This window comes from Nycticebus coucang, chromosome 18, assembly GCF_027406575.1.
Source record: "Nycticebus coucang isolate mNycCou1 chromosome 18, mNycCou1.pri, whole genome shotgun sequence".
Lineage (NCBI taxonomy): Eukaryota > Metazoa > Chordata > Mammalia > Primates > Lorisidae > Nycticebus > Nycticebus coucang.
This window is the reverse complement of record NC_069797.1, coordinates 62010717-62038603: the sequence shown is the minus strand read 5'-3', so window position 1 is coordinate 62038603 and position 27887 is coordinate 62010717. Positions and strand designations below refer to the sequence as shown.

General features: G+C 36.8%; 2 protein-coding genes across 8 annotated transcripts in view; both read left to right on the top strand.

Annotated features, from left to right (window-relative positions):
- CDC27 (cell division cycle 27) overlaps positions 1–27887 on the top strand; it is a 90595-nt gene that overhangs the window by 45552 nt on the left and 17156 nt on the right. For 3 of the 7 annotated variants that reach the window (XM_053568279.1, XM_053568284.1, XM_053568283.1), the window contains 8 exons: positions 440–554; positions 4558–4691; positions 13168–13267; positions 15646–15853; positions 16054–16226; positions 19971–20123; positions 21729–21937; positions 24375–24492. In XM_053568279.1, the coding sequence (XP_053424254.1) occupies positions 440–554; positions 4558–4691; positions 13168–13267; positions 15646–15853; positions 16054–16226; positions 19971–20123; positions 21729–21937; positions 24375–24492 (1210 nt within the window). The remainder of the gene's footprint in view (positions 1–439; positions 555–4557; positions 4692–13167; positions 13268–15645; positions 15854–16053; positions 16227–19970; positions 20124–21728; positions 21938–24374; positions 24493–27887) is intronic. The other 4 variants (XM_053568281.1, XM_053568285.1, XM_053568282.1 and 1 more) reach the window with 3 other exon arrangements.
- Positions 2073–2769, top strand: LOC128569793 (60S ribosomal protein L9-like). The gene has a single exon (XM_053568287.1). It carries the CDS (start codon positions 2088–2090, stop codon positions 2664–2666), a length of 579 nt encoding a protein of 192 aa, XP_053424262.1. The 5' UTR covers positions 2073–2087; the 3' UTR covers positions 2667–2769.

The window sequence follows — 27887 nt, the reverse complement described above, 5'->3', positions numbered from 1 at the left end:
AATGAAGGGGGTCCCAGGATCAGGGAGCTACTAAAATGACATGACAATGGGATTTTAGAGAGTTGTTAATCAGCCAGTGGTCTCTAGAGACATTTTCTCCATAATTGAGTCTAAAACCCATAAATTCTAAGAACTTAAAGTAATTTGATCATCCGTATCTTAACTGTAATAAAACCACTCTTCTTTATTTCTAACACATCTCCTGAGATCAGTAGTTGTTGTCAATTTAATTCCCAGTTTGCTTTTTTCTTTTTAACTTTAGTTATGGTGGGTAGAATAGACTACGTAGATGGCTTATTTTTAATCTGCCCCTCAGATCCTCACTGTCCCCAAGACTGATTTGCCATTCTCTTCCTTTTAGACCTTCTAATTTAAGTATACTGCTGCTTTATATATGCCTTGATGACTTTTTGACACCTTGATTTCAACCTCTTCTCAGTTTTGGGATTTTGCCATTAGAAACCCCAAGTCCTGGAGATGGATCCTATTTACAAAACTACACTAATACACCTTCTGTAATTGACGTGCCATCCACCGGAGCCCCTTCAAAAAAGGTATTTTCTATGTAAAATGCAGTTTTGGTATTGAGTAAAGCAATTTTTTTTTAAATTTCAGTCTGCTAAAGGTAATTCAGAGAGAATCTATTGATGACTTTGCATAACTGGTTTTGCCTTAGACTTGATCTATAAAAAATATTAGAGAATGTTATTATTGTCATTGCTTCTTGGTGATTATATTAGGAGACACAAGGCTAGTTGCTCTTTTGGCCAAATAAGATTATAACTCACAAGTTTAATTTATTTTAATATATAGCTAAATAAACATATTCATGTTTTTACTTTTAATTTCCATTTTTTAGCAAAATGATTTCTATCCCCTTGAATATAAATAATAGAAATTATGTCTGCCATAGTTTTTGGTTGTCCCCACCACCAGGTATATTTTTTTAATAGCTCTAATAATTACATGAAAAAAAATTGCTCAAGTAAAGCCAGATTTTTTTCTTTTTTTTGAGACAGAGCCTCAAGCTGTCACCCTGGGTAGAGTGCTATGGCATTACAGCTCACAGCAACCTCCAACTCCTAGGCTCAAGCATTTCTCCTGCCTCCGCCTCCCAAGTAGCTGGGACTACAGGCACCCGCCACAGCACCTGGCTATTTTTTGGTTGCAGCCATCATTGTTGTTTGGCGGGCCCGGGCTGGATTCGAACCCGCCAGCTCAGATGTATGTGGCTGGCACCTTACCCGCTTGAGCCACAGGCACCGAGCCAAAGCCAGATATTTCTAACAATAAGATTTTTATAGTGGATCTTAGATGTATAGTAAAATGAAAAATATTTGATGAGGTCTCTGCACTAAATGAAAAATATTTGATGAGGTCTCTGCAACAAATTTCTTATTTTTATTTATTTATTTATTTTTGTAGAGACAGTCTCACTTTATCACCCTTGGTAAAGTGCCATGGCATCACACGGCTCAGAGCAACCTCCAACTCCTGGGCTTAGGCGATTCTCTTGCTTCAGCCTCCCAAGTAGCTGGGACTATCAATGCCCGCCACAACGCCCAGCTATTTTTTTGTTTGCAGTTTGGCTGGGGGCTGGGTTTGAATCTGCCACCCTCGGTATATGGGGCCGGTGCCCTACCTGCTGAGCCACAGGCACTGCCCTACTGTAACAAATTTCATGGGGCTCTTTTATTTTTTTTTAGAGACAGAGTCTCTTTGTCGTCCTTGGTAGAGTGCTGTGGCATCACAGCTCTTGGGCTTAGGCAATTCTCTTGCCTCAGCCTCCTGAGTAGCTAGGACTACAGGCGTCCACCACAATGCCTGGCTATTTTTTTGTTGCAGTTTGGCCAGGACTGGGTTCGAACCTGCCACCCTCAGTATATGGGGCCAGTGCCCTACTCACTGAGCTTTAGGCACCACCCAAGGCTCTTTTTATAATGTACTTTAATATAATTTATGGCAGTAGAGGCCAAAGTACATGCCTTTTAAAGCATATCTGTAGCACAGAATATCTTCTGTGATAATTGAATTAGGTTATGTATGTAAAGTAGTTTATTGGCTCTTTTTGCCACATCTCCGCGAGAATGAAGACCATTCTCAGCAATCAGACTGTCGACATTCCAGAAAATGTCAACATCACTCTGAAAGGACACACAGTTATCGTGAAGGGTCCCAGAGGAACCCTGCGGAGGGACTTCAACCATATCAATGTGGAACTCAGTCTCCTTGGAAAGAAAAAGAAGAGGCTCTGGGTTGACAAATGGTGGGGAAATAGAAAGGAACTGTCTACTGTTCACACTATTTGTAGTCACGTACAGAACATGATCAAGGGTGTTACACTGGGCTTCCGTTACAAGATGAGGTCTGTGTATGCTCACTTTCCCATCAACATTGTTATCCAGGAGAATGGGTCTCTTGTTGAAATAAAAAATTTCTTGGATGAAAAATATATCCGCTGGGTTTGGATGAGAGCAGGCGTTGCTTGTTCGGTATCTCAAGCCCAGAAAGATGAGTTAATCCTTGAAGGAAACGACATTGAGCTTGTTTCAAATTCAGCTGCTTTGATTCAGCAAGCCACAACAGTTAAAAACAAGGATATCAGAAAATTTTTGGATGGTATTTATGTCTCTGAAAAAGGAACAGTTCAGCAGGCTGATGAATAAGATCTAAGAGTTGCCCAGCTGCAGCAAGACACCACATGATATTCCTTAAGATCTCTTTGTAATTTCAGCAATGCAATATAAGATTCATTAATTTGGAAAAAAATAAATAAATGAAGTAGTTTATTGCCATGATTAATAGATGTTCAAGACATGCACACTAAATAAGTTATACTAAAATTTGAATAACTGATGTAGCCCCTTTTCCTTCCTAGAAACATGTTTTTTCTTATAGTTGTTTTTTACTCTTTTACTCCTGAATGTCCATAGAGTCTGCAAAAGTTTTTTTCTTTTCTTAGTGGATGATAAGATCTCCAAAAGTAGTAAAAAGAGATTGCAAAGTAGTTTATGGATAGCTTGTTTTAAACCTGATTTTTAAAAAATGGGAACTACCGGGCGGCACCTGTGGCTCAGTGAGTAGGGCGCTGGCCCCATATATCGAGGGTGGCGGGTTCAAACCCGGCCCCGGCCAAATTGCAACCAAAAAATAGCCGGGCGTTGTGGCAGGCGCCTGTAGTCCCAGCTGCTTGGGAGGCTGAGGCAAGAGAATCGCTTAAGCCCAGGAGTTGGAGGTTGCTGTGAGCTGTGTGAGGCCACGGCACTCTACTGAGGGCCATAAAGTGAGACTCTGTCTCTACAAAAAAAAAAAAATGGGAACTACCTGATATTGTTATGGGAATGAAATATAACTGTGAAATTTAATTTATTGCAGTTATGAAGAAGGCTTAGTAGAATGGTAGCTAGCATCCCAAGTGAAATAGGCCAAACCAGAATAGCCATAACAACCAAAGACAAATTAGGCAGTGAACAGGTATCTGATTTTAGTGTCCAAATAATAAAAGCCAGTTGTGCTCTCATTCTCTTCCTACCTATGTTCTCTTCTTACCCTATTACAAGACATTCTCAGAAAAGTTATACATGTAAATCTACATGTAATGTCAATTAAAAATTATCAAATCAGGTGGTAAGTGCAGTGTACATAGTTATTTGAGGAATAAGGAAGGGTCAAAGTTGACTTTAAGTTTTGTCCCATGGGTGAAATGTGGAAGTTTCAATTTGAGGAAGAAGGAGGAAGGATTATGAAGTTTGATTTTGAGGCAGTGGTAGATTAGGTAAAAATATTCAGTGAATAGTTATGTAAGAAAACAATATGGTCTAATGATAAAACTAATAATCAAAGTTGTTAAAATGGCCCAGCTCTGCTAGGGAAAGAAAGAATAGCTAAGGAGCACAGAGTATACCTAACTTAATACCATGGAAGGAAAAGAGACCAGCAAATGAAGTGATAGGACAAGACCAGCAAGTGAGGTGGTAGGACAAATAATCAAGGTTGCTTAATATTTTGGAAGTAATACAAAGTTTCAAAAAGGAGGGGATGATCAATGATGTTGAATGCAGGAAAATTCAAAATAAGGCTTTTGTATCTGGTGAGAAAGTGATTATTAGTGATTATTTGTGATTTGCAATTTGAGGATTCTATACAGGATATTAGGGTAACAGTGAGTTTGGAAGAAAATCATCCGATAACCCCCCCCCAAATTCTACTGATACAGCAGTCATAGATGATTACAAAGAAGCTAGTTGGTGAAACTAGATAGAAATAAGATAATAATAAATTAGAGTAGACAGAAGAGCCAAAGATTTTTTTTTTCTTTCCAAGCAAACAGAGACCAGTTAATGAAAGATTGGAAAAACTAAAGAAATAACTCGAAAGATCAATGTCCTCTGAATTTGTTAAATAATTGGATTTTTAAAAATAATAATAACATAAATGATACTAATAATTTGTGTTTTACGGTGACAGTATATCTTGTGAACTCATTTATTAGGAAAATGTAGATGGGTGCATTGTGGTATCTTTTATTATAGGGCATTCATAATTCACAAACCATAGACTTTTTATGTTTTACAGTCTGTTGCCAGAATTGGCCAAACTGGAACAAAATCTGTCTTCTCACAGAGTGGAAATAGTCGAGAGGTAACTCCAATTCTTGTTGCACAAACACAAAGTTCTGGCCCACAAACAAGGTATTTATCATGGTATTTTTTTCACTTTTCTTGCTGTAAAACTTGATTTTTTATATTTCTTCAGTTTAGGTAGGTGTCAACTTTCTTGCGAATTCCAGATGAGATCAGGCGTGTTCAGGGTGGTATGGCCATAGACTCTGTTGTGAATTCCAGAATGAATATTAATTTATTCTAGAAATTATAGTATTTCTAGATGTTCTAAAATAATATAAATTTGAATTTGTAGAATGTGAAACTTGTAACTTACTGAAAACAGTACAATTTTTAGTTGAGTTTCATGATGCAAATAAGACAGTAATTAGCAAAAATAGCTTTTTAGTTTATTTTAATTGCTTCACGGATTTGTTTAAACTAGATATTCTAAATACTCTTTCAATAAATTTATAAATTGGCTGGGCAAGGTGGCTTATGCTTGTAATCCTAGCACTCTGGGAGGCTGAAGTGGGTAAAGCACTTGAGCTCAGGAGTTCAAGACCAGCCTAAGCAAGAGTGAGACCCATCTCTACTAAAAATAGAAAAACTAGCCAGGCATTGCGGCAGGTACCTGTAACTACTCAGAAGGCTAAGGCAAGAGGATCACTTGAGCCTGGGAGTTTGAGATTGCTGTGAGCTATTAGGCCATGGTATCTAGCCAGGGCAACAAAATTAATTAATATATTGTCGTTTCTTCTTGTTTATTTTGATATCACTAATATTTATTTTAAAATATTTTTAAGTAGAATATTATTTAGGTTACTAAATTTAAAATGTCTGATTCAAATTAAAAGTTTAGTTTATTATATCTCAAATAAGGAGCAGTACAGTTAATCAAAGTATGTGACTAAACTATCAACTCAGTTTTACCATCTTATCGGTAACTCTTTTATGCCAGCAGCAAAGAGCCTGGAGAGTGAGTAGCAATGTAATGAAAGAGATGTTTTCTACAGCTGGTTGAGAATTGAATAATTTTCCTTGCACAAAGAGGTCCAAAGCCCGGAAGAAACAGTAGTAAGTTAGTGCAAAGTTTGGTAAATGCAGAGGATGACAGAGAGTTTCCAAGTTCAGGGAATTTCCAAATCTAGCTTCTGTAGTTAGAGTAGCATTTTGTGTGACATGTGGTCTAGCGTTGTCCTGCAAGAGGATTGGCCTATCTATTGACCAATCTCAGCTGCTTGGTCACAAGCATCCTCTTCATTTTGTCCATGTTGTTTCTTCTTATACACATGACCTTCTCTGTAAGTCAAGCACAGATAGGTTTCATGCTCCCCTTCTTCTATTATGAATAGTCTATAAATGGATGATGAAATTAATCCTCAAATAATGAATATTTCCACATTGAAATGAAGTTAAATGGGATTTCTTTTCCTCTTCAAGGACTCAATTATTAATTACAGTAACTATCTTAACGAAAGATATAATTTTCTCTCTCCTTCTTAAATAATGAACATATATATAAATTTTAAAGCACAGTATTTTCATATACCTTGACTATCTAAAAGGCCTTTATGTTTCTGTAATTCAAGGATAGTAAATTTAACCATGAATCCCAGCTTGCAGGCAGTGATTACCTGGGGCTCTGTTATAAGAAGGAACTTAAAGTATCTTACAGAACAACATTATAGAGTTTAAGTATATGCTAATTCTACAAAATATATAAACATAATTTACTGAATTGTACATTTCACTTAAATCTAAACAAATATACTAACTAATAAACATCACCTCTTAAATTTTGTGTTCTTGGTATTGTTGATTCCATTTCATCCCTTTTTATCTGTTTGTCTAGATCTTCCCTAGGAAAGTACCATAAATTGGGTAGCTTAACACAATAGAAATTTATTTTCTCAGTTTTAAATCCCATAAGTCTGAATACAAGGTGTTGGCAGAATCATACTCTCTGTCCAGACTCTAGGAGAGAATTCTTCCTTGCCTCTTCCAGCTTCTGATTGCCCTAGGTGTTTTTTAGCTTGTGACAGTGTAACTCAGTACCTACTCAGCCCTTGTATTTCTTTATCTAAATTTACCTCTTATAAAGACACTAGTTGTATTGGATTAGGACCCTCCCCAGTGACTTCATCTTAACTGGATTACACTTGCAAAGGTCCTGTTTCCAAATAAAGTAACATTAACATATACTGTCAATTAGGGCTTCAATATTATTTTGGAGGGGAATTACAAATGAGTATTACCTTATTAGCAGTTACTTTTTGTTTTGTCTTTTTAGAGATGGCTTTAGGGTTTGTAATATGCTTTAACATTTCTCATACTCCAGGTCTACTGGTAATAAATTCTTTCAACTTTTTTTTTTTTTTTATTGTTGGGGATTCATTGAGGGTACAATAAGCCAGGTTACACTGATTGCAATGGTTAGGTAAAGTCCCTCTTGCAATCATGTCTTGCCCCCATAATCTTTCAACTTTTATATATCGGGGGAAAAGTGTATTTCATTTCTGTTTTTTGTTTGTTTGTTTGTTTTGTATTAGAGTCTTACTTTACAAGAGTCTTACTTTATCGCCCTCGGTACATTGCTGTGGCATCACACAGCTCACAGCAACCTCCAACTCCTGGGCTTAGGCGATTCTCTTGCCTCAGCCTCCCAAGTAGCTGGGACTACAAGCACCTGCCACAGCTCCCGGCTATTTTTTTGTTGCAGTTCGACCAGGGCTGGGTTTGAACCTACCACCGTTGGTATACAGGGCTGGCGCCATACCCACTGAGCCACAGGCGCCGCCCTCATTTCTGTTTTTAAATGATATTTTCAGTAGGCACAGAACTTCTAATTGATAAATTCTTTTTAAAAGATATTGCTTTAGTGTCTTCTGGCTAGTATTGTCTCTGATAAGAAATCCACCATTTCATTTTTGTTCCCCTGTATGCAATATGTCTTTTCTCTATTTTAAGATTTTCTCTTTATCACTGATTTTAAGCAATGTGATATTATGTGCTCTAGTATAGTTTTCTTATTTCGTGGCATTTGGATTCCTTGAGCTTCATAGATCTGTGACTATATAAGTTTTTCCTCAAATTTAACTTATTTGAGGGAATTATTTCTTCAAGTATTTTTTCTGCTCATGTTTTTGTCTCTCCCTCTGGGACTTTAATTACAGGTAAATTAAATTGCTTGAAGTTGTCCCACAGTTCACTGATTCTCTTTTTCATTTTTGTTCCCAGTCTTTATTCTTTGTTGAATCTTGGATGGTTTTTATTGCCATGCCCTCCAACTAATTTTTCTTCTGTAGTGTCAGATATGCTTTTAATACAGTTGAATGTATTTTTTTTTTATTTCAGACATTCTTTCATCTCTAGAGTTTGATTTGGTTTTCTCCTTAACATGCCCATGTTTGCTTTACCGCCTTCAATATATAGAATATCTTTATATTAGTTCTCTTAGTGTTTTGTCTACTAAGTCTGTTACTTTGTCATTTCTAAGTCTGTTTCCTAATTTTTTCTCTATTATATGTTGTTTGCCTGTTTCTTTGTATGCTTAATATATATATATTTTTTGAGACAGAGTCTCAGTTTGTCACCCTCAGTAGAGTGCTGTGGCATCACAGCTCACAGCAACCTCCAAGTCTTGGGCTCAAGTGATTCTCTTGTCTCAGCCTCCCAAGTAGCTGGGACTATAGGCACCTGCCACAGCACCTGGCTTTTTTTTTTTTTTTTTTTTTGCTGTAAAGATGGGGTCTCACACTTGCTCAGGCTGGTCTCGAACCTGTGAGCTCAGGCAATCTAGCCATCTTGGTCTCCCATAGTGCAAGGATTACAGGCATGAGCCACCATGCCTGGCCTCTAATATTTTTTTTAATTGGATACCAGTTATCAGAAATTTTACATTGTTGAGTACTGGATATTTTTTGTATTCCTTTAGTAATTTTTAAGTTTTATCCTGGGATGTGATTAAGTTACTTGGAAACACTAGGATCTTTTCATGTCTTTCTTTTTAAGTTTTGTTGGGTGGGAGAAGAGCAGCATTTAGTCTAGAGCCTCTGAACTAATATAGCACCACAGTTGAGGTAGTGCCCTTTGAGTACTTAACTCAGCTAGTGGCCTGTTAGGTAATGAAGTTTCTTAACTCTTGATTATTCGAGTGGGGGGTTAACTCCAAGAATTGTTCTGTCTGCTCTATTCCAGTAAGTAATTTTTCCCCAGCTTTAGGTGGTTTCCTAATGGCAATACTGAATTGTAATTCTGGGCTTATACCCAGACTGAGCACAGACTCTACAGGCTAAGGTAATAGACTCCAACAATAACTGTCCGAACTGTCTGAACTGTCCTCAGTTCAGATACTAGTTGCAGGTTCAGGGTTCCCTAAGCCATTTACATTTCTGACAACTGGCTATAAATTTGAGGGTTCCCACCATCCCTTTGTGTTCAATAGAATGGCTCACAGAATCAAGGAAAGTGCTATATTTAGGATATGGTTTTATTATTAAAGGATACAAATCAGGACCAGACAAATGAAACAGACCCATAGGATGGGTCCGAGAGGATATTGAACACAGCCTTCATATCCTGCTTGTGGAATCAGAACATGTCACCCTCACAGTGCATCAATGTGTTCACAAACCGGGAATTTCGACCAAGCTTAGGTGCTCAGAGTTTTTTGTTTGTTTTGTTTTGTTTTGTTTTTGAGACAGAGTCTTATTATGTCACCCTCAGTAGAGTGCTGTGGCGTCACAGCTCACAGCAACCTCAAACTCTTGGGCTTAAGCAATCTCTTCTCTCAGCCTCCAAGTAGCAGGGACTACAGGTACCCGCCACAATCCCTGGCTATTTTTTTGTTGGAGTCGTCATTGTTGTTTAGCTGGCCTGGGCTGGATTTGAACCCTGGGCCTATGTGGCCGGCACCCTACCCGCTGAGCTACAGGCACCACCAGGTGCTCAGAGTTTTTATTGGAGTTTAATTATGAAGGCATGATGGAACCATTGGCTACATGATTGAACTCAATATCAACTGGATATTGAGTTCAGCCTTTCTTAAAGGAGGTCAGCCTTTCTTAAAGGAGGTCAGGCTGATGTCACTGGCTCAAAGCCTGAGCCTTCTAATCACATGGTTCATATTTCCAACAAGGCTAGCCCCTATCCTGAAATTATCTAGGGGCCCACTATGAGTCATTTCATTAGTATAATCCCAGGGGCTCACCATGAATGAATTAACAAAGATATTCCTATCACGTGGGAAATTCTGAGGGCTTAGAAACTCCTAGGAACCTGGGACAAAGATCAACAAATTCTTTGTTATATAACATTGAAACACTGGCACTGACCATAAACTGTACTCCCTGTAAAACTGCCTCATGGTATGAAATTATTCCTTCCCACTTTTCAGGGACAAATGTTTTCTATAATTAAGTAATCATTCGACAATATAATATTTGTAACAAAAATGTTACATACTGTAGTTGTTCCTATTGAATAAAGGATATTGTACTTGCTCTCTTCTCTCTGGTACTTTGTCTTGCAATTCTGGCTACTTCAGCTTTCTTGAATTCTCAACATTCTCTTCTCAATCCAGGGAGAGAGACCCTGGATTATTTATTATTATTTATTATTTATTGGAGCTCTGTGTGCATTCTCCTGCACTATACTGTGACCTTAAAACTCCCCTCAGACATGTGTTCCCTATTGTCCAATGTCTGAAAAACATTGATTCATATATTTTGTTCAGTGTTGTAGTTATTTGAGATGGGAAAATAAATCCGTTCCATATTATTCCGTCATGATTGCCAGCAAAATTCTTTTCTTCCTATTCAGAAAGTTGTTTTCTGGAGATGATTAAAATGGCATAGTACTCTTAGCTAAATCATCCAAGAAAGTTTGTGTTATCATTTTCTCCATGTAAATTATCCTTTTAAGGAGAAGGTATTTATTGGTAACTACCAGAACACTTTCTATTTTATTTTGAAACCATAAAACTATGATGCTATTTTCAGAAACTTCTTTGACCCCAAATCAACTAACAAGATTTCCCATAAATTATAACCTATAAACAGTTTAGTCCATAAACTTACCTGCTGTCAATTAGACCATTTCAGGTTTTAAGTTAGTTTGCTTTCTAAGAATGGAATTCTAGTGTCTGAAGGTTTGCCTTTAAAGTAAAAATGTGTCCAAATGATTATTTATCTGAGTGTGTATGGATAAATATATATATATAGAGAGAGAGAGAGAGAGAGAGCATTTGTATGATATAACCAGTATTTCAAACTGCTTTGTTTTTCTGGTGCCTCAGATTTTGGTTTTTGGAACTAACAGAACCCTGACAAAAATTATTATAAGAATTTGTCTTGGGGCAGCGCCTGTGGCTCAGTGAGCAGGGCGCCAGCCCCATACACTGAGGGTGGTGGGTTCAAACCCAGCCCCAGCCAAACTGCAACCAAAAAATAGCCGGGCGTTGTGGCGGGTGCCTGTAGTCCCAGCTACTCGGGAGGCTGAGGCAGAAGAATCACCTAAGCCCAGGAGTTGGAGGTTGCTGTGAGCTGTGCGACGCCACGGCACTCTACAGGGCAATAAAGTAAAACTCTGTCTCTACAAAAAAAAAAAAGAATTTGTCTTTAACCGCCCAACCCCAGAACCTGCTTGTTATTTATTTTTACTTCTATGTCCACAAGATTTGTGTTACCTTCTGTCTGTTTAAAGCAGTGGTTCTCAACCTGTGCTATTAAAGGTTGATAGCATTAGGAAGGTTGAGAACCACTGGTTTAAAGCAATTTCAGGCTTGCTTTCCCTATAAACTGCCTCACACTATAAAATTATTCCTTCCCACTTTCACAGAAAACTCTTTTCTATAATTAATGTAATCATTTGACAATATAATTCATATTTATTGACACATACTGTAGTTGTTCCTACCAAGTAAAGCATACTGTACTTGTAAAAATAAATTGGCCGACCCAAATGACCTCACTTGCTAAAATCCTTACACTGAGGCCTGTCCTTTGAAAGGATTAGAATATCTGAACATTCTTTACACACTGGTCAGGATCTGTCTCCTTTAGTTTCAGAATTTTTTTGACCCAGACTTAGGTAATTAGTAGGATTTCCTATCAATTATAAACTATAAACAGTTTAGTCCATAAACTTACGAATTCTCGATTATATTGTTTCAGGTTCTAAGTTTGCTTGCTTTCTAAGAACAGAATTCTTGTATCTTAGCATTTGCCTTTAAAGTAAAAATGTGTCTTAAGTGATTACCAGATTCCTTTTGCTCTAAACAGACTAAACCTTCAATGTAGCTGTTCAATATATATATATATATATATATATATATATTAAAAAAAAAAAATCTTGGCTCGGTGCCTGTGGCTTAAGCGGCTAAGGCGCCAGCCACATACACCTGAGCTGGCGGGTTTGAATCCAGCCCTGGGCCTTCCAAACAACAATGACGGCTGTAACCAAAAAAAATAGCCGGGCGTTGTGGTGGGCGCCTGTAGTCCCAGTTACTTGGGAGGCTGAGGCAAGAGAATTGCTTAAGCCCAGGAGTTGGAGGTTTCTGTGAGCTAAGATGCCATGGCACTCTACCCAGGGTGACAGCTTGAGGCTCTGTCTCAAAAAAAAAAAAAAATCTCTTAAGTATCAGTTGTTCTTAGTGGTATTTGTTGATAAGTGACATTTAGACTATCCATGCCCAGCTGTTTTCTCTTTTTTTACCTAACTTGTTACAATTGCAAATGAAGGCTGAAGATAATTGGGTTATACATATGCTTTTATATATATGATCCAAAAAAAATTTTTTTTTTGAGACGGAGTCTCTCTTTGTCACTCTCAGTAAAGTGCGATGGTATCACAGCTCACAGCAACCTCAAACTCTTGGGCTTAAGTGATTGTTTTGCCTCAGCCTCCCAAGTAGCTGGAACTACAGGTGCCCGCCACAACACCTGGCTATTTTTTGTTGAAGTCGTTGTTTAGCTGGCCTGGGCTGGGTTCAAACCCACCAGCCTCGGTGCATGTGGCTGGCACTGTAACCACTGTGCTGTGGGCACCAAGCCAATGATCCAGAATTTTTATGTGGATTGTTTTTAGTTTATTTTTATTTTATTTATTTATTTTTTTTATTAAATCATAGCTGTGTACATTGATATAATCATGGGGCATCATTCACTAGCTTCACAGACCGTTTACCAAGTTTCACATATACCCTTGTAAGATGTACCGCTTGTTTTTAGTTTAAATTAGCAATTTCAGATAGAGTAAACATCTGTACTATAACATGATTCGTTTTTAAATTTTGAGTTTTCAAAAATGGACCAGAAAAGGACTGACCAAACCCAGGAGCTTTACTTATATGATTAATTTTTTAGCATGAATTGAAACAATAGTTAATTGTCATGCCAACGGTAGGCAGTCCCTGGGTCAGTCAGATGTTTGTAACTCTGGGACTTAATGTAATGGTCTCCATTTGTAAGGGTGAATTGTATGTAAGTGGGATATTTGAAACTCAGGAACTGCCTATAAAAAGTAAAGTAAATGGCTTCCTTTATCCTTTTTTTTTTTTTTTTAGTACAACACCTCAGGTATTGAGCCCCACTATTACATCTCCCCCAAATGCACTGCCTCGAAGAAGTTCACGACTTTTTACTAGTGACAGCTCTACAACCAAGGTAATTGTTCTTTGTTTTTCTTTTCTTTGTTTTACAACCAAGGTGGTTTAAAGATTTCTGTATGTCACCTTTACTTAAGCCCCCCTCCACTGTAATTTCTGTTTGTGTTGATTCCATCTCTAATAAGTAAATAAAGAGAATATTTGGAATTTTAAAAATAATTTTTAATTTGGAGGGCCATGTATAATTTTTGTGAGTTTTCTTGGTCCTTTGGTAAATGTTATTCTTAAAATAACAAAATTATGGTAATGGATAACAAGTCAGTGGTTATCAGGAGTTAGGACTAGGGGAAGAATGTAACTATTAAAGCATAGCACAAAAGCATTTCTTTGTGTTTGGAGATGGAATAGTCCTATATTCTGAATGTGGTGGTTAATTACACAAAGCCATTCCTAACTGGATTATACAAATTCATAATGTGTGGTGGTTGATTACACATACCATGTGATAAAATTTTATAAAGCTATATATACACACATATAACAGTTCATATGTGTATAAAAACTAATGAAATCCAGGGTGGCGCCTGTGGCTCAGTCGGTGGGGCGCCAGCCCCATATACCGAGGGTGGCGGGTTCAAACCCGGCCCCTGCCAAACTGCAACCAAAAAAAATGGCCGGGCGTTGTGGCGGGCGCCTGTGGTCCCAGCTACTCGGGAGGCTGAGGCAGGAGAGTCGCTTAGGCCCAGGAGTTGGAGGTTGCTGTGAGCTGTGTGAGGCCATGGCACTCTATCAAGGGCCATGGGGTGAGACTCTGTCTCTACAAAAAAACAAACAAACAAACAAAAAAAACTAATGAAATCCAAATAAGGTCTGTAGTTTATTTTATAGTATTATGCCAATTCTACTTTCCTTTACATGATATACTATGGTTATGTCAGATGTTATTGAGGAAAGAGTGAATGAAAGTTCTCTATATCTTCCTTGCAAGTTATTCTGAGTTTTAAAATTATTTCTTTTGGGGGCAAGACATGATTGCAAGAAGAACTTTACCTAACAATTGCAATCAGTGTAACCTGGCTTATTGTACCCTCAATGAATCCCCAACAATAAAAAATAAATAAATATTTCTTTTTTTTTCCTGAGACAGAGTTTTACTTTGTCACCCTTGGTAGAGAGCTCTGGTATCATAGCTCACAGCAACCTCAAACTCCTGGTCTTAAGCAATTCTCTTGCCTCAGCCTCCCAAGGAGCTGGGACTACAGGTGCCCATCACAATGCCTGGCTAATTTTTCTATTTTTAGTAGAGATAGGGTCTCACTTTTACTTAGGCTGGTCTCCAACTCCTGAGCTCAGGCGATCCACCTGCTTGGCCTCACTGAGTGCTAGGATTACAGTTGTGAACAGTCACACCCAACCTATATCCACTTATTTTTAAATAAATGAGAATGTGATATACTTTCAGAAGAGAGCAGTGCCTAATGCTGACTCAGTAAGTATTAGTTAATGAAGTTTGAGTTCAGAATTATGGCATTTAAAATTAAATAACTTTGTGCCAGCGCCCATAGCTCAGTTGGCAGGGCGCTGACCACATACACCAAGGGTGGTGAGTTTGAACCTGGCCAGGGCCCACTAAACAACAACAACTGCAACCAAAAAATGGCCAGGTAATATGGTAGGCGCCTGTAGTCCCAGCTACTAGGAGGCTGAGGCATGAGAATTAGTTAACCCCAAGAGTTGGAGGTTGCTGTGAGCTATGACGCCCCAGCACTCTACCCAGGGCGACAGCTTGAGACTCTGTCTCAAAAAAATTAAAATAAAATAAAAATTAAATTAAATAACTGGCTCAGTGCCCATACCACAGTGGTTCCGCCGTCAGCCACGTAAACCAAGGGTGGCGGGTTCCAACCCGGCCCAAGCCAGCTAAACAACAATGACATCTACAACAAAAAATAGCCAGGCATTGTGGCGGGCACCTGTAGTCCCAGCTACTTGGGAGGCTGAAGCAAGAGAATCACTTAAGCCCAAGAGTTTGAGGTTGCTGTGAGCTGTGATACCATGGCACTATACCAAGTGAGACTCTGTCCCAAAAAATAAAAAAATAAAATTAAATAACTTTGAGCCACCCATGGTGGCACATGGCTGAAGTCCTAGCTGTTGAGGAGATTGAGGCAGAAGGATCGCTTGAGCCTAGGAGTTTGAGGCTGCAGTGAGCGATGATCACACCACTGAACTCCAACCTGTGCAACAGAGCAATACCCTATCTCTATAAATGAATGAATGCCTTTAAGACCTTTGTTTTTATAAAATTTTTTCTGAAAAAAAATTCTTCATCAAGAGTATACATTTATTTTATACTTAATAATTGAGGAAGAGTTGAAGGGAAGTCTAAAATACAAGGGCATAAGACGTATGAAAATTCTCCTTCCCTTTTTACAGGAGAATAGCAAAAAGTTAAAAATGAAGTTTCCACCTAAAATCCCAAACAGAAAAACAAAAAGCAAAACTAATAAAGGAGGAATAACTCAACCTAACATAAATGACAGCCTGGAAATTACAAAATTGGACTCTTCCATCATTTCAGAAGGAAAAATATCCACAATCACACCTCAGATCCAGGCTTTTAATCTACAAAAAGCAGCAGCAGGTCTGTAAATGCTTAATACCGTCCTTTTATTATATTGTGTGCTTTTTAATGTAAATTTTGTGTTCATTATAATGCCTACATTGTTTTCTGTATAGATACTTGAACTTTTAATGGATTAGTTTGTAATTAACCTGTATAAAAAAAGAACAAACTGTTTTATTGTGGTTTCTTCCTTTGTTTACTATATTGTTTTCTCCTAGAAGGTTTGATGAGCCTTCTTCGTGAAATGGGAAAAGGTTATTTAGCTTTGTGTTCATACAACTGCAAAGAAGCTATAAATATTTTGAGCCACCTACCTTCTCACCACTACAATACTGGTTGGGTACTGTGCCAAATTGGAAGGGCCTATTTTGAGCTTTCAGAGTACATGCAAGTAAGTAAAGAACATGGTTATGTCTGCTATTCTAGATTTAATTTAAATTTGATTAAAATGGCCATACTTGCGAAAGCTAAATCTAAAAGGCCAATATAAGGCTGGGCACGGTGGCTCACGCTTGCCATCCCAGCACTTGGGAGGCTGAGGTGGGTAGATTGCCTGAGACCCCCTGTCTCTAAAAACAGCGGGCATTGTGGTGGGCACCTATAGTTCCGGCTACTTGGGAGGCTGAGGCAAGAGAATTGCTTAAGCCCAGGAGTTTGAGGTTGCTATGAGCTATGACACCATGGTACTCTACCAAGGGTGACAAAGTGAGACTCTGTCTCAAAAAAAATAAAAGGCCAATATTTAGTATGTAATGTCTACCCATTTATTTTCTTAGCATTTATGACTTGTAAATATAATTCTTATGTTAAGAGATGAGTAATTTTAATTCTTTGGGGTTTCTTGAGATTTGTTATGAATCATTCTTTTTCTTTTTTTTTTTTTAATTGAGACAGAGTCTCACTTTATTGCCCTCTGTAGGGTGCAGTGGTATCACAGCTCACAGCAACCTAAACTCTTGGGCTCAAGCGATTCCCTTGCGTCAGCCTCCTGAGTAGCTGGGACTGAGTAGCTGGGACCTGCCACAATGCTCAGCTATTTTTTTTGTTGTTGTAGTTGTCATTGTTGTTTAGCAGGCCTGGGCCAGGTTCAAACCCACCAGCCCTGGTGCATGTGGTCAGCGTCCTGCCCACTGAGCTACTGACACCACCCACATCAGTACATTCTTATGTGGAATATTTATACCTTATACAATTGGGTCTGAAAATATGTATTTACCATGTCATAGACTTTTATAATTATTTACATATATGTGTGTGTATTCATTTGATAACAATGTGAATACACACATTTACTGAGAAGAATGTTTGGTGTTTAATATGTTTCATAAGCTTCACTGATGTGAAGAGAATTGTATTTAATTGAGGACACAAAGTCCTCATTACAGAGCTTTTATTCTTTTAATTTTAATTACATTTATAATTTTTAGCTATTTATATCAGAAAAAGAGAGAATGATTAACCTAAAAGCCAAAGAAAATTCTAGTTTCCAACTTAAATTATCTCCCCAAAGCATTTTTTCCTCTTGCCCCTTAAACTTAAAAAAAAAAAAAATTCCTTTAAGAAAATATCTCTAATACGGCTTATTTAAGGTTGATATAAGGTTACGTTTATGTTCAGTTTACTTTCAGTTCATTTATTTAGTATTCATTTCAGTGCTTATGTCCTTCTTAGACTCTCTTTTAGATTCTGCAATATAGCTAGAAAGACAATTATTTGCTTTTATGGAGATTACTTTCTAGTAAGAGGCAGATTGTAAGTCAATAAATATAGAAGGACAGGTAGCAGTAAGTCATATGAGGAAAACTGAAATATGGTAAGGAGAGTGAAGGATGAAGTATGGTCCTTTTTTTTTAATTTAGTGTGCTCAGAGAAAGACGTTTACTCTGCTTCATGAGCAATGCAAAGGTACAGGGGGAAAGTTTTCTTCTGAGTGGAGAAGAAATAGAGAGGATACCTATTCATGTAATTTTGAGTGGTATAGAAAAGAGGGTTGCATATAGGAAGTTTTATTTATTGCTAGAAGACTCATGTTTAGACTGGTATACAGTATTTACACAGACAGGCAAAAGGTATATAGGTAATTTTCAAAATTATTTCTAGTTCATTGATTCACAGGTACTTTAAAAACATGAATTTTGACTCATATCAGTGACTCAAAATATTTAAGTAAGGAAACGCTTTGTTTCGACTTAATTTTATGAGTTTTTCTCTATTTTTCATTTTGTCTATGCCATAATCACTTTTCAAAGGAAGCAACAGGTTCTGAAAAATTAGAATCTAAAAGGCACTTGTGTTTGGCTGGTGGTTTGGTTTATCATCTCATAATCAATGCTAATTTAAGAAACTTACCTTTATTACTTTAAAGAGATTTCAAGGAAGTTATAAATTTGGTCATCCAGCTAATTCTAGATACCATATGGCCATTTCTTGAAATTAAGTACTCAGTTTTATAAATGCTCTTTGCTTATTGTCCGTCATCTTAATTTCCTTAAGAACAGTCCAGATATTCCTGATTGTAAACTGAACTTTGAGATTTTGAACATATTAAAATGATAAGCTAGGAAATTAATTGCATTTATTTATTCATTCATTTATTTATTTATTTATTTTTAGACACAGGCTCAAGCTGTCACCCTGGGTAGAACAACCTCAAACTTATGGGCTTAAGCAATTCTCTTCCCTCAGCCTCTCAGGTAGCTGGAGACTACAGGCACCCACCTCAAGGCCCAGCTATTTTTTTGTTGCTGTTGTTTTTGCAATTGTGACCATTGTTGCTTTAGCTGACCCGGGGCCGGGTTCAAACCTGCCAGCCTCGGTGTATGTGGCTGGTGCCCTATCACTGAGCCACATGTACCACCTAAATTGGTTTTAGATAACCAATAAGCATCACAATAAGCATCACAGGTACCACCTAAATTGGTTTTAGATAACCAATAAGCATCACATTTTGAGAGGAGAGAAGCATATTTCTGGGAACTGTGAATGTGCTAAGGAATAAAATTGACAAGATATCTGAGGAGAGACTCTAAAATCAACAAGAGAGTGCTACATCGGGGCGGCCCTAGCAACCAGTTTATGGTAAATTAATTTTCATTCTGAGACAGAGCCTGGGGGGTGGCCTTATATTTCACCCAAGAAGGAAATCTGTAAGTAGGTCTTATTTTCGGAGGATGTTTTATTTTCGGGGAAACATGGTACTAGGAAAATCCCTTCATTGTCTCAGAACCAATTAAGACTCACTGATGTTTTAATTGGTGTTCATAAGCCTGTTAAAGGCAAAGATTAATTTCCCTGTGTCTGCTGAAATGTTACCTTTTATTTACTGAAAGAGATTTTAGTGTGATTTATGTATAATGTCAATAGACTTCTCATAAAAAAAAGCTAGAAACACCATATATGGTGTTCAACAATAGATTAGTAATATAAATTGTGGTATACCTTTATAATGCAATATTATATAGAAATAAAAATAGTCCCATTCATAAAAAATCATTAAATGAAAGTCAAAACTGACTATAATACGGTATATGCATAGACACACTTAAAGTTACATAAAGAAGATTTTGTAAGATGTACAACAAGGAATGAATTTTGGCTATCTATGTAAAAAAAAAAAAAAAACAAGAGAATGCAACAAAGGAAAGGATAATTAGTATTTAAGGACTATAATTCCTAGCACAACATACCATACGGTTGGTAGCCATTTTAACCTGTTTCTTCCCTGAAGTTTTCAACACAATCTCTCAATAAAAATCATTGCAAAAGTAGGTTTTGTGTTACACAAATCATTCTTCTATCATCTTTCCTAAAAGAGTTATTCTGAAAAGCCATTGTAATAATAACTTAGGAATGCATTTTTTGAGAAAAAATACTGACTTATCTTTTAAATTGTAACATGTTTAGATTTTTCTTTCTTTTTTATGTTCTTACCATGACTTGTATATAAAAACTACATATAATGTTAATATGATTACATTAATACTTGGTCTATCCATGGAACATTGTTCTGTTTGTCTTATGTTATTATTAATTCTCATAAGAACAAACACAAGACACCATTTAGCTCCCGTGAAAATCGTGACTAGTGCTTTCCCTGATGTTTCGCCTTACTAGTTTTTTTTTTTTTTAATTTCAGGCTGAAAGAATATTCTCTGAGGTTAGGAGGATTGAGAATTACAGAGTTGAAGGCATGGAGATCTACTCTACAACACTCTGGCATCTTCAAAAAGATGTTGCTCTTTCGGTTCTGTCTAAAGACTTAACAGATATGGATAAAAATTCTCCAGAGGTATGTTAGCCAAAACACTTTGTTTATGTAGTTACCTTGTGATCACCCTTAACAAATGGAGATGAACCAAATAGTTTAAACACTTTTTAAATCCTAGAACATACAGTACAGATTCATAAACATAAATATCACAGTGAAGACATTGATTCAGGATTAATCAAGATTTGACTTGGTTAAAGTTGCTGTTGTCACAAGATTGGAGCTCATTAAGCAGAAGTTATTAGATTAAAGAAATTGCTAATTTTAAAATTAATTAATACTGTCATTTATAAGGCATAGCTACAATTAATTTACATGCTTCAATCTTTTAAGAATTGTATTCCATTGCATTTCAAAAGTATTTATTGATACTTTTGAAACCTATTTAAGATACTCTTTAAGTTTAGAATTAAATAGTACATGCAATCAATTCCCATTGTTCACAGTAATTTATGCCATAATCAGCGAATTAGTGATATTGAACCATTGCTTCAAGGGAAATATGTACATGTATATAACAAGATTATAAACTTAAATCCTAAAAACAACTCATCCTGGTAGATTTTGTTTTCTTTATTTTACCAAAGAAAAAATGAGGTTCAGAAGCGTTAAGGTGACTTGCCTAAGGTAACCCTACCAACAAGGTACGAGCTGAGGGATTCAAACTCTGTCCAAGTTCCCAGAGCCTGAATTTTTTGTGCTACCCTGAACTGCTCCCTATTGTCTCTGTCCTTTGGTCATCTCTATGTAAAAGCTGAAATAAAGCAGAGAGTTGGCTCAGCGCCTGTAGCTCAAGTGGCTAAGGCGCCAGCCACATACTGGCATTTGTGGCAGGTTTGAATCCAGCCCGCGCCCGCCAAACAACTACAACCAAAAAATAGCTGGGTGTTGTGGCAGGTGCCTGTAGTCCCAGCTACTTGGGAGGCTGAGGCAAGAGAATCACTTAAGCCCAGGAGTTGGAGGTTGCTGTGAGCTGCGATGCCACGGCAGGATGTCACCCAGGGTGACAGCTTAAGGCTCTGTCTCAAAAAAAAAGAAAGCAGAGAGTCATTTTGTTTGACCTGAAATGAGAACATGCCTGTTGGGCAGTGCCTGTGGCTCAGGGGTTAGGATGCCAGCCCCATATACCCAGGGTGGTGGGTTCAAACTCGGCCCTGGCCAAACCGCAACAAAAAACAGCCGGGCATTGTGGCAGGTGCCTGTAGTCCCAACTACTCGGGAGGCTGAGGCAAGAGAATTGCCTAAGCCCTGGAGTTGGAGGTTGCTGTGAGCTGAGACGCCACAGCACTCTACCGAGGGCGATAAAATGAGACTCTGTCTCTACAAAAAAAAAAAAAAAGAGAGAGAGAGAGAAAATGCCTATTGAAAGACTCAAAGATTGAGTCTGCCAAAGACCATGAAAGTGCTGCAAGTATCATTTTATGAGTTCGCAAATAAATTTTAGCAAGCCCGCATATTCACAAATATAGAATCCATTAATAATTAGCATTGACTAATTATCTCCTAAGTTCTCCAGTTCTTGTCTTCTAAGTAGGATCTGAGACTTGATTTTCATCATAGATTTGTTTTTGTTAGCAAAAATAAAATTGTAATTGTATATTTGTTTTTTGTTCTAATTTTTTGAAGGCCTGGTGTGCTGCAGGGAACTGTTTCAGTCTGCAACGGGAACATGATATTGCAATTAAATTCTTCCAGAGAGCTATCCAGGTTGATCCAAATTATGCTTATGCCTATACTCTATTAGGGCATGAGTTTGTGTTAACTGAAGAATTAGACAAAGCCTTAGCTTGTTTTCGAAATGCTATCAGAGTCAATCCTAGGCATTATAATGCATGGTAAGTGCTAATGAAATGCAAAGACAAAGTCTTATTGATGGAGATGGTACTCAGTAATTTCTCTTGTTAGCTACCTATTTACTGTCATGAATTTAGTTACTAATACTTAAGGATAAGTTAGTTAATAACTTTTAACCAAAATGTTTTCTTGTGAAATATGTATCTTTAACAAACCCTTAAGTTAATTGATAATATAATACCAAATCCTTACTTAAAGTTTCAGGCTTTTCATCTACCAAACTTTTGCAAATACTATAATATTGTCACTTGATTTGTTACTTTTTTTTAGAACACTGAAATGGTGATTAAAATAAAAAGTGGTTGGTATGGCTCAGCGCTTGTAGCTCAGCAGCTAGGTGCAAGCCACATACACTGGAGCTGGTGGGTTCGAATCCAGCCCAAGCCAACTACAACCAAAGAATAGCCAGGCATTGTGGTGGGCACCTATAGTCCCAGCTACTTGGGAGGCTGAGACAAAAGAATTGCTTAAGCCCATGAGTTTGAGGTTGCTGTGAGTTGTGACACCACAGCACTCTACCAAGGGCGACATAATGAGACTCTGTTTCAAAAAAAAAAAAAAAAAAGTGGTTGGAAAGTGAAGAGAGGTAGTATGCTTCACTTATTGGATAATAGAAAACAAACATTGAAAAAAATCCGCTAGTTGTTGCTCTTTGCAGCATTCCATTTCATTGAGTTATTTAGAACTCAGTGTTCTGTTTATTCAGTAGTATCTCCATTTTATTTTTTGTTCTTGTGCATAGACAAAATGAAGTTACTACCTAGTTCATTCTGTTATCAAATGAATAAGATATGAAAAAAGTCCCTATTTCTGCCTTAACACTGTATTTATTGCTGGCATTTATTATATTTTTCTAGACTAAGTTATATAGTTTAAATGTCAAGAAATACAATTCTTAAATCATAACTTTATGGTCTTTTCATGTTACACATGGTTATCTTTTGTGTTAATCTTTTATAGCAGTTGAGTTTATCGTTCTGTTTGTCACTAAATGTGAAGCATTAAATTACTAAAATATTTTTTGATTTGTGCATATATGTGTTTTAATGGATTATATCTCATTTCTAAGTAGTTACATTGCCTGAAAGACTGCGCACACACACACACAAAAAATGGTAGCTCTTACTGACATAAGTTAAGCTTGCCACTACTGCCTTCTCTTCTGATAGTTGTTAAGTTCTCTGTAATAGTTTAAGAACTTAGGTTTTCATAGGACTTTTGTTGTTTTTAAATGTATAGCATCTGTTCTACTTTACAGTAGTTGCATTCCTAAAAAAAACTTTACTATATCAAAAATTATGTTAAAAGGAGGACTATTTAGACTGGCACTCTATTACTGGGAGGAATTTAAATGCTGAATTATTTAGGTAATTCTAAACACTGAGCAAATATATTATTCTAACTCCAAAGTAAATAGCCTTTCTTTTATTATCTCCTCCTTCACCATCATTAGGACAGAGTTATTTATACCTTTCCTTTACCTATAACACCATGAAAATATAAACAAAACCACTGAAACAAAGCAGATATTATTTTTCCTATTCATATGGTACTTATTCCCCATCATTATCATCTAGTTTTGGACAAGAGAGGTTTCCTTAATGTAAACCATCCACATTATATTCATTTGAAGTTTTGAAAATTCAGGAGAAATACTTGTATATCAACCTAACACCCTGTTAAATAGCCTTTCTTTTTTAATGCTATCCTTCAGAAATGAGACACAATCTTTAAAAATTATAATTTTGAGGACTATAAACATAGGAGCATGCTTTTGGTAACAGTAAATGGGTAAAAGGAAAGTTGAACCTGACACTGTGTATGCTATAGTTATAGTGATATAAAAATACATGTAGATATGCATTTGGACAGAGAATATGGAAATAACATTGTTAGAAGTTCAGGCTTTAAAATCATGAAGGAAGGACTTGGTTAGAATCCTTATTAGCTATATAACTTTTTAACTTCTCTAAGCCTGTTTTCTTATTTGAAAATGAGGATAACAATGCCTACCTCCTCGTGACTCCTCCTAGAATTAAATGAGATAATTTAGCAAAGTTTTTGGAACACATATAACCACTCTGACAGATAAATATAAATTGTAGAGATGAGTTTAAGAATGTGGTTTCTTTTTTCCTCATCATAGTTTTATTTGATTGACTTAATTTGAGTTACTGTTTTTACTTGTAAGAGTGAATCTTCTAAAAATGTTTTAATGATCTCGAGGGAACCTAGCTTTTAAAAATGCTTTAATGATTTTTATCATGATTGATACTTTGTGTCTTTCCTCTAAGACCACCACATTTTTTCACTATTTTGTTAAAATGCCAAGTTCCATACATACCATTTTTCTAGTTAAACTAAATTAGCAAACAAAAGTTCATCTTCTTAAAATTATACTTTGTCTTATACCTTCAGGTATGGTTTAGGAATGATTTATTACAAGCAAGAAAAATTCAGCCTTGCAGAAATGCATTTCCAGAAAGCACTTGATATCAACCCTCAAAGTTCAGTTTTACTTTGCCACATTGGAGTAGTAAGTAGCTTTCTAAACATTATTACTCTATTAATCTCCCTTTTGAAATATGTTTGTTATTAACTTAATTGCTATAACGAAAATTGGGGCTTTTTGCTATTGTCAAAACAGTACCCTGGAGTCTTTTATAGCCAAAAATATCATCTTATGGCTTGGCATAAAAAAAAAAAAAAATCATGGAGTACTCTGATCCCTTGGACAGACTGCTTAATTTCTCTGAGCTTCTATATTATGAATGACACTTAATAGCAACTTGCCTACCTCATAGGGTTGTTATGTAACTCAAATGAGATACTTAATATTCTCAAAAGCACTTTTCCTTATGTTTATATTTGCCTCCTAAAATTAAGTAGTTCATATTTTAAGATGAATGGTTCTTTGTTTTGAAGCCTCTGAGTAATAATAGGGTATGTCATAACTAATTAAAATTAGTTTTGTGGATTGCCATTTCATATTTACATTTTTTTAAATGTATTTGATAATAGAGTGTACTTTAATAGGAGAATATATATATGTATGTTTATGTGCTTTTTAAAATCTCACTTATTAGTTTCTTTGTAAGTATAATGTGGTACCTTAAGTTTAAAGTTTGGCCGGGGGATGTTTGTTTTTAATAAGGCTAGTCTGAATTGAAATTAAGGGTTTTTTTTGTTTTTTGTTTGGGGTTTTTTTTTGAGACAGAGTCTCACTATGTTGCCCTCAGTAGAGTGTTGTGGAGTCACAGCTCACAGCAACCCCAAACTCTTGGGCTTAAGTAATTCTCTTGCCTGAGCCTCCCAAGTAACTGGGATTATAGATGCCTGCTACAACACCCAGCTACTTTTTTGTTGCAGTTTGGCTGGGGCCAGGTTCAAACCCGCCACCCTCGGTAAATGGGGCTGGCACCCTACTCACTGAGCCACAGGCACTACCCTCTTGTGACAATATTTGTTAAAATTCCACAACCAAATCTGCTCACCCAACTTTATGCTTTTGACTTTTTTTTTTTCAGAATGTTACAGGTATACAACAAATATTTTGGATACGTGCATTACGTTTGTATAGTTTGAGTTATAATTATGTCTATCCCCCAGATAGTGTGCATTGTACTCGTAGGTGTGCATTTACCCGTTCCTTTCTTTCCTTCCCACCTGCTTGATTTCCACTGAATTTTACTGCTGTATGTACACATATATCTTTATCGTTTAGTTCCATTTTTACATATTTGTTCTTCCATTCTTGTGATACTTCATTTCCATCCACGTTGTTTCAAAAGGTACTAGTTGACTTTTTTTTTTATGGCTAAGCAATACTCCATGGTATACATATGCCATATTTTATTAACCTACTCATATATTAATGGGCACTTGCATTGTTTTAATATCTTTGTAGTTGCAAATTTTGTTGCTATAAACATTAAAATGCAAATGTCTTTTTCATAAAATGACTTTTTTTCGTTTGGGTAAGTAATCCAGTGGTAAGTTTGCTGGATCAAGTGGTAGATCTAATTTTAGTTTTTTTGAAGTATTTCCATACTACTCTCCAAAGAGTTTATACTGTTGTACACCACCAACTGTGTAACTGTTCTTTTCTCTCCATATCCACACCACCATCTGTTGTTTGGGGGCTTTAGGGTAAAATCATTTTCACTGGTGTTAAGTGATAATCTCATTGTGATTTTGATTTGTATTTTCCTGATAGAGACATTGAGCATTTTTTCATTCATTTATTGGACATAAGTCTGTCTTCTTTTGAAAAGCTTCTGTTCATGTCTTTTGCCCACTTTTTAATGGAGTTGTTTGATGTTTTCTTATTTCCATGAGTTCTTTTAGATTCTGGTTATTAGCCCTTTGGTTGTCTATTCATTGTATATGGATCCTTGCTTGTGCAGAAGCTGTTAATTTAATCAGGCCCTATTTATTAATTTTAGTTGTTTCTGTCATTACCTTTGGGTCTTCATAAATTCTTTGCCTAGTTTGATATTGATAAGAGTTTTTTCAGCCTCTTCCTCTAGAATTCTTACAGTTTCATTCCTTAGATTCAAGTCTGTTATCCATCATGAATTAATTTTTGTGAGTGGTAAGAGGTGCGGATCCTATTTCAGTCTTCTACATGTGGCTATCCAATTTTCCCAGCATCATTTATTGAATGGGGATTCCTTTTCACATTGTATATGTTTTCTGCTTTGTCAAAGATCAAATGGCAATAAGAGGATGGTTTTATATCTGGGTTTTCTGTTCTGATTCATTGGTTTATGTCTCTGTTCTTGTGCCAGGACCATGCTATTTTGGTTATGATAGCCTTGTAGTATAGCTCAAAGTCTGGTAAAGTGATGTCTTCCTATTCTTTTTTTTAAGAAACAGAGTCTCACTTTGTCACCTACCGTGGGTGAGAGTGCCATGATGTCACAGCTCACAGGAACCTCCACCTCTTAGGCTTAGGTGATTCTCTAGCCTCAGGTGCCCATCACAACGCCCAGCTATTTTTTTGTTGCAGTTTGGCCAGGGCAGGGTTCAAACCCTCCACCCTCAGTATATGGGGCCAGCGCCCGACTCACTGAGCCACAAGCACCGCCCATGTCCTCGTATTCTTTTGGTTAAGGTTGCTTTGGTTATGTGGGGTCTTTTCTGGTTCCATCACCCACTTTATTTTTAACATATGTCTAAGGAAGAGCATAGCAGAATATGAATATATATACACATGAATGAATGCAGAGGCTTGTTTTTTTTTAATCTTTTAAATTTCCAGTTACTTAAAATCTCTTAAATTATTTGCTTCCCAGTATTAGAGATCAATGATTTTCAGTTATATCAAACAGAAGAGACTAGGTACAGTGGCTCATGCCCGTAATCTCAACTTTAGGAGGCCAAGGCAAGAGAGTCATTTCAGACCAGAAGTTTAAGACCAGCCAGGTCAACATAGTGAGATCCTATCTCTACAGAAAATAAAAAAAATAGCTAGGCATGATGGCCCATGCCTATAGTCCTGACTAGTTGGAAAGCTGATCCAGGAGGATCACTTGAGCCCAAGAGTTCAGAGTTACACAATGAGCTGTGATCGCAGCACTGTACTTCAGCCTGGGTCTGGGTGATAGAGCAAGACCCTGTCTCTTAAAAAAAAAAAAGAAAAAAAAGACAGAAGAATCATTTTTCAGATACATTCTTAGAATAGGTGAAAATATAATTGTTCTGAATGAAACACGGTTGATAAATGGGTTCTTAGACCATAATTTTGAAGAGTCTTATATTTGGAAGACTTTACTCTACCTGTTGAAATGTTAGTATTATATAGCTAAATAGTACAGGTTTTTCTTGGGAAAACCAAGGTTTCGCTTGCCTTTTAGATTTAAAGGTAACCAAATACCTGTTCTAAAGATAGAATCTTGACTATCATTATGGATCCATAATGGTGGATTG

Coding starts and splice junctions, on each gene's coding strand:
- LOC128569793 (XM_053568287.1), top strand. CDS start 2,088: ATGAAGACCATTCTCAGCAATCAGACTGTCGACATTCCAGAAAATGTC.